The sequence below is a fragment of the Portunus trituberculatus genome, chromosome 25 (genome assembly GCF_017591435.1).
Source record: "Portunus trituberculatus isolate SZX2019 chromosome 25, ASM1759143v1, whole genome shotgun sequence".
Lineage (NCBI taxonomy): Eukaryota > Metazoa > Arthropoda > Malacostraca > Decapoda > Portunidae > Portunus > Portunus trituberculatus.
The window spans coordinates 9,950,159-9,957,266 of NC_059279.1; the positions used below are offsets into that span (position 1 = coordinate 9,950,159).

The following is a 7,108-nucleotide window of genomic DNA, read 5'->3' on the forward strand; positions in this document are numbered from 1 at the left end:
TGAATATTCCTTGCGTTGACCACTTCCACGTCTAAACTATTCCATGCTTCCACCCTTCTATGAGGGAAGCTATATTTTTCACATCTCTCCTATAAGTGGCCATTTTAGTTTTTTCCCATGCCCTCTCGACATTCTTCCATTCCACATACACAGATCTTCCCTATCCATTTTTCCATGCCAATCATCACTCTGTATATTGCTATCAGGTCTCCCTTTCTTCTGTTTTCCAGGGTTGGAAGTTGCATTCTTTTCAGTCTGTCTTCATAAGTCAAATCTCTTAAGTCAGGCACCATTTTCGTTGCAGCCCTCTGTACTTTCTCTAGTTTCCTTATGTGTTTCTTTAAGTTCGAGCCCACTGTATTGTTGCATATTCAAGCCTCGGTCTTATCATTGCAGTAATTATTTTCTTCATCATTTCTTCATCTAGATATACGAACGCCACTCTTATGTTCCTCAATAAGTTCAATACTTCTCCAATTATTTTGTTTATATGTCTCTCTGGCGATAGGTCATTGGTAATTGTCACCCCAAGGTCTTTTTCTTCATGACTGGTTTTATGTCTTCATTTCCTATCTTGTACATACTCCTGATTCTTCTTTCACTCTTGCCAAACTCTATTTTCTTGCATTTTGTCGTGTTGAACTCCATTTGCCATGTACAGCTCCATTTCCATATTCTGTCCAAGTCTTCCTGGAGTAGTTCGCAATCTTTGTCACATCTCACTTTTCGTAACAATTTTGCATCGTCCTGCAAATAGGCTCACATAACTGGACACCCCATCCACCATGTCATTTATGTAGACTGCGAACATTACTGGTGCCAACACTGATCCCTGTGGAACTCCACTCTCCACCAATCCCCATTCTGATGGTCTGTCCTTAATTATTGTTCTCATTTCTCTTCCTACCAAAAGTCTTCCATCCATTTTAGTAAACTGCCATGCACTCCTCCTACCATTTCAAGTTTCCAGATCAGTCTCTGGTGTGGTACCTTATCAAAGGCCTTTTTTAAATCCAGATATATTCCATCAGCCCAACCATCTCTTTCCTGTATTACATCTATCACCCTCGAATAGTAACATATCAGGTTTGTCGTGCATGAACGCCCTTTCCTAAAACCAAATTGACACTCACAAAGTATGTCATTTTTCTCCAAGAAGTCTGTCCATCTAGTCTTCACCACCCTCTCACACATCTTAGCTACCACACTTGTAAGTGACACTGGTCTATAGTTCAATGGGTCTCTTGTTACCTGATTTATAGATTGGGACAATGTTAGCTCTTTTCCAGTCTTGGGGCACTACGCCTTCCCTTAATGAGGCATCAATTACTTCACAAACTTTTTCTGCCAATTGCTCCCTGCATTCTCTTAAAATCCATCCTGATACCCCATCAGGTCCCACAGCTTTTCTCACTTCTAAACTCCCCATCATGTTCTTGATCTCCTCCACCGTTACTTGAAACTCCTTCATAATCCCTTTCTGTTCCATTACCAGTGGTTTGTCAAAAGCAGTCTCCTTTGTGAATACCTTCCGAAAGCATCCATTCATAGCCTCTGCCATTTCCCTGGGATCTTCACTGTATACTCCATTTACTTCTAAACTTTCAATACTTTCTCTATTTTTGATGTTGTTGTTCACATGTCTGTAAAAAAGCCTTGGTTGGTCTTTACATTTATCAATTATATCCTTTTCTTGTTTCTTTCTTTCTTCTCTTCTAATCAACACATATTCATTTCTTGCTCTTTTGTAACTTTCCCACTGCTTAATCCGTCTTTTCCTTCTCCACCTCTTCCATGCATCCTCTTTTCTTGTTCTAGCCTTTTCACATCTATCGTTAAACCAGTCCTGCTTTCCAACTTCTCTATGTTGTCTTATTGGTACAAATTTTTCTCACCTTCTTTGTATATTTTTATAAATTCCTTCCACTTTTCATTTGCTCCTTAGCACTCTTGAATTTCATCCAATTTGTCTCTTGAAAGAATTTCTTTAGGTTTCCAAAATCTGTCTTGGCATAATTCCATCTTCCCACTTTATATTCTTCATTTCTTCTAGATTTCTCTTCGTCTATCACCTTGAACTCCAAAACTGCATGATCACTCTTTGCTAAAGGGCACTCCACCCTCATCTCCTCAATGACCATTGGCTCTGTACTAAAGACCAAGTCCAGTCTTGACGATGCTCCCTCTCCTCCAAACCTAGTATCTTCTTTGACCCACTGAGTTAACACATTTTCCATTGCCAGTGTCAATAGTGTATTTCCCATGTTGTCTCTGATCCTTCCATTGACCAGTCCTCCCAACACACCTCTTTACAATTAAAATCTCCCATCATTATAGTTCGTTCACAGCCACCCAACATTTCTTCCAGACATGTTCCTGTATCACTTATCATTTCTTCATATTCCTGTACTGACCATGCATTTGTCTTAGGTGGTACGTACACCACTATGTAGTGCCTCTTTTTCCTTCATTAGTTTCTGCTCTGATCTTTAGCACTTCTGCCTTTCCCATACCTTTTTCACTTGATCCACCTTTATATCTTTTTTAACCAGCAACATCACTCCTCCTCCCATCTTACCTACTCTATTTCTTTTCCAAACGTTATATTTCCCTTCTCCAACCTTCATCAGGTCTTCTCCTCTCTCAGTTTTGTTTCAGTAAGACCCACAATATCTGGGTTCTTGTCCCTCAAGTAATCGTTGAGTTCTAAAATCCCGATATCACTCCATTTATGTTGGAATACATTACATTTCGCTCATATGTAAGTTTCTTTAGTCCTTTCTTGCTGTACTTTTCTGGGTTATGAACCACTTCCTCAGTCTCATATCCAAGATTCTCCAGAAAACTCTTTCTTCTCTTCTTCTGTCCTCTCTTCATTTTTTTCAAAGCCTCCTTTCTCAACTCATTTAACATTTCTCTTTCCTTTTCACCGAGATCTCTTCTCAACCAAATCTTCCTTGTTGTTTCCTGCTGGGCTAGCCTCCATGACTTCTCCACCAATTCATCTACATCCTTTTGTGACTTAAGTTTGATTCTTATTGGCCTCATACCTTCTCTTGTGAACTTTCCAATTCTATGGAAGTCCTCTATTTCTTGTACTAGGTCTTTTCCCTCCTCTTGCACCACATTAATGATATTATTTATCACCTTTTTTATGTTTTTCTCTCTCTCCATTTTACTCGGTGTCTTATCCTCCTCCACACCAAATATCACCACACATCTCTTTTTGTCTACAGTTTCCCTCACCAATGTCTCATTTGACTTAATAACCTTCACCACTTTCTCAGCTATCTTCTCTTCTATGATCTGTTGATCTATAATTTCAGCAAGGCCCAAAGTTTTCTCCCTGACTCTTTGATTTCCTTTTCCAGACTTGCAACTTTGTAATTTACCTCCTTTCTTTCCACTTCCTGACTTTTTTTCCATTCAGCCTGCTTCTCCATCACTTTTCCTAGAGATTCTCCACATTTTTCGCAATTCACTTTAATTAGCTTAACTTCCTCTTTCAGTGCTGCATTTTCCTTCTTCATATCGGCACAGTCTCTCTTTACATTGTCATAACTCGTTTCCAGGCCCTCATACTTTTCAAACAGTTTTTCAATTTTACCTTCTAACTCCAGAATTTTCTTCACATAAGCGCTCTTCTCCATTATTCCTTGAAACCCTGTGAAGTCTGATTCCTCTTCGAGTTCACGGCCGCCATGTTGCGCAGACGAAACAAACCAGCTGATGGCTCAAACGCAGGCTACAGTTTATATTTACCTTCACTGGACATTATTTTGCTAATCAACAGTTAACATGACTATATGGAGACGGGACAAACATTACCAGCTCCTTTCCCACCTTGGTTACTCTTAGGTAACTGTAGAATTATAGATGATTGCTCTGGAGCTCAGCGACCACCTCCGCCATCGACGATGTGTGTGTGTGTGTGTGTGTGTGTGTGTGTGTGTGTGTGTGTGTGTGTGTGTGTGTGTGTGTGTGTTTTCACTGTTTGATCTGCTGCAGTCTCTGACGAGACAGCCAGACGTTACCCTACGGAACGAGCTCAGAGCTCATTATTTCCGATCTTCGGATAAGCCTGAGACCAGGCACACACCACACACCGAGACAACAAGGTCACAACTCCTTGATTTACATCCCGTACCTACTCACTGCTAGGTGAACAGGGCTACACGTGAAGGAGACACACCCAAATATCTCCACCCGACCGGGAATCGAACCCGGTCCTCTGGCTTGTGAAGCCAGTGCTTTAACCACTGAGCTACCGAGCGTGTGTGTGTGTGTGTGTGTGTGTGTGTGTGTGTGTGTGTGTGTGTGTGTGTGTGTGTATATATATATATATATATATATATATATATATATATATATATATATATATATATATATATATATATATATATATATATATATATATATATATATATATATATATATATATATATATATATATATATATATATATATATATATGTGTGTGTGTGTGTGTGTGTGTGTGTGTGTGTGTGTGTGTGTGTGTGTGTGTGTGTGTGTGTGTGTGTGTGTGTGTGTGTGTGTGTTTGTATTAGTTTTTACAGTTTTAGTTTGCATTGTTTATTTTCTTTTATGTAATGTAATTGGTATTCAATTGAATAATATTAGTTTGTTGGAATTTATTCATGTATAGGTATAAAGTATAATATATTGGACTAAAGGTATGCTGTAGGCAATATAATTGTAACTTACATATTTGTGGTCAATAAACATCTAATCATCTAAAATCTGTGTGTGTGTGTGTGTGTGTGTGTGTGTGTGTGTGTGTGTGTGTGTGTGTGTGTGTGTGTGTGTGTGTGTATATATGTGTGTGTATATATATATATATATATATATATATATATATATATATATATATATATATATATATATATATATATATATATATATATATATATATATATATATGTGTGTGTGTGTGTGTGTGTGTGTGTGTGTGTGTGTGTGTGTGTGTGTGTGTGTGTATCAACCAGGTCTCTTAAATCCAAGACAAGACATCATGCTTGCCTCCTTGTGAGAATAAAAACAAAAAAAGCAGACTAATCCATTGTGTTTTACAGCAATGCTAGACTAAAATGGTAGCATTTCTACAGCTTGGCTGTGAAATGTGCAAGTCAAGCCATGTTCTGCCTGCCAGTGTATTTTATGAAATGGGTATTAGTAAAAATATACAGTAATTGAAAGAAAGACTGGAAAGATGTACTCACAAATGTAGTGTGGGTCTCATAAGATGCAGTACAAGCATATTAGCTCAGGTAGTAGCACATCTAACCAAAATGCTAAGTGTCCCTAGCTTTGAGCCTTGGTCATGACTGGGACTTTCTGGAGCTACTGCCTACTGCCAGGTCTTCATAACCATATACAGTACCCTTACATTTATGTTTTAAAGTACAAGTTGGTAAATAATGTACAAATTACCAGTTCAAGATGGTATTAGTAACTCTAGCAAAGTCATGGCCTCACCAAATGAACCAGAGAAGCAGGGTTGTCCACTTGAGATCCTGCACTAGCAGATCCCTGATGCGGCCACGATTCATCTGTGCCACGTCATCCACAATGAGGCGGCCAAGCAACATGGGCTTGCCTGATGGAGGAACATGAAGACAATAGATATTTTCTATATACTCAATTCAATGTGTTTTGATGCCATCATTCATCAAGTGTCCCAGGCCAGGAACTCTACAGTTTGAGAGCAGTGTGTGTACAGTATATACCATTGTACATCCTAGGAAACTGGACACACAAACAAAATACTACTGAAGGAATGACTTCAATGATGAAGATATCATGGAAATAGCAAACTGAAATTAACAAAAAGATTTCAATAAAATTCTGTTGTACTATCTACTGCCTCATTCTCACCATTTTCATCAGCAATCTTCTGCAGAGTTGCTAACGCTTTCTCTGAGTCTCCTGATGTGGCATCAAACCGAGCACTCTCAGGCAGCCACTGCAACAACAAAGTGCTTTTAGTTAAGCAATTAATATGCCACACTCATTTACTTTTGTAATTGTGACTGTAATTGCAACATTAGAGGTCTGTATGATTATGTGAAATGGGGTTCAAGTGCAAGGTCAACGAATAGGACAGAGGCAATGAAAATAGAATGCTTGAGTACAGGAGCAGGTGTGGGATACTGCTATGAAAAAATGCAAAATTAAAGACTAATAGAACTGAAAAAAATCTGCTGAAAGTTTGTGAAGGCACTGAAGTGATAAAAAAAAAAAAAAAAAAAACATATGGGAAGACAAGACTAACCTCACACACAATAACAAAGAGCACCAGTGGAATTATGGAGAGAGCTAAAAGTCCATTCCAGCCGAGATGTGGCATGACCCACAGTGCCAGGATCACCTCAGCACATGCCCCCACTGCCCAGAAACACTGGAATACACCACAATACTTCATCAACAAACAAGGTTGAAAATTTTTGGAAGTAAACAGAAACAATTACAAATTTTATGCATGTGAGTTCACTTGATAACAAATATTTTGCTTCATTCTTTTAAGTTGAAGGAAGGAACTCACATCAAGAAGAACAACACATTTTCCCCTTTGATGTGCAGGAAGAAACTCTGCATATAGTGTCACACTGAAAACAAGCCATGGATTACTAATTATCTCATTGGACAAAATGTTGCATCTTTTCAATAATTATTTTCCCATAAATCTTTCTATATGATTTTTTCTACAATAATATGTCATCAACTAACTATATTCTTGTTTATCAGATGAGAAAAGCAGCAACACTTGACAATCATTAGTAAACTTATCTTTCCCCAGTTGATTGATCATTACTGCCAGTCTTGTAAAGCATTCTATTTCTTACTGTAAAATTCCCATATCCTCATACTGTACACAGTAAGTATGTGAAATCCTAAATGGTCCCTATTGGCACACTACCATAGGAAGAGATGTTCAGGAGCCTTGTCTTACTTCAGCTAGTTCTCCCACACATGGTTCACTAGTAACAACATATATGTAGTTCAGCAGATAGTGCCATAGCATTGACCATCAAACAGTCTGGTACCCATATGACCTCAATGATAACTTACGATTGAGGGACACAGCCAA

At 38.4% G+C, this 7,108-nt stretch overlaps 2 protein-coding genes across 2 annotated transcripts in view; both read right to left on the minus strand.

Annotated features, from left to right (window-relative positions):
- Window positions 1-7,108, minus strand: part of LOC123508821 (hemolymph clottable protein-like) — a gene marked incomplete in the record, with an annotated part of 154,330 nt that overhangs the window by 60,297 nt on the left and 86,925 nt on the right.
- LOC123508820 (synaptic vesicle 2-related protein-like) lies at window positions 5,027-7,058 on the minus strand. Its single transcript, XM_045262745.1, has 4 exons — window positions 6,563-7,058; window positions 6,293-6,418; window positions 5,896-5,983; window positions 5,027-5,617 (listed from the first exon to the last, which is right to left on the minus strand). The coding sequence occupies exons 2-4, from the start codon at window positions 6,365-6,367 to the stop codon at window positions 5,493-5,495; spliced, it is 288 nt and encodes a 95-aa protein (XP_045118680.1). The 5' UTR covers window positions 6,368-6,418; window positions 6,563-7,058; the 3' UTR covers window positions 5,027-5,492.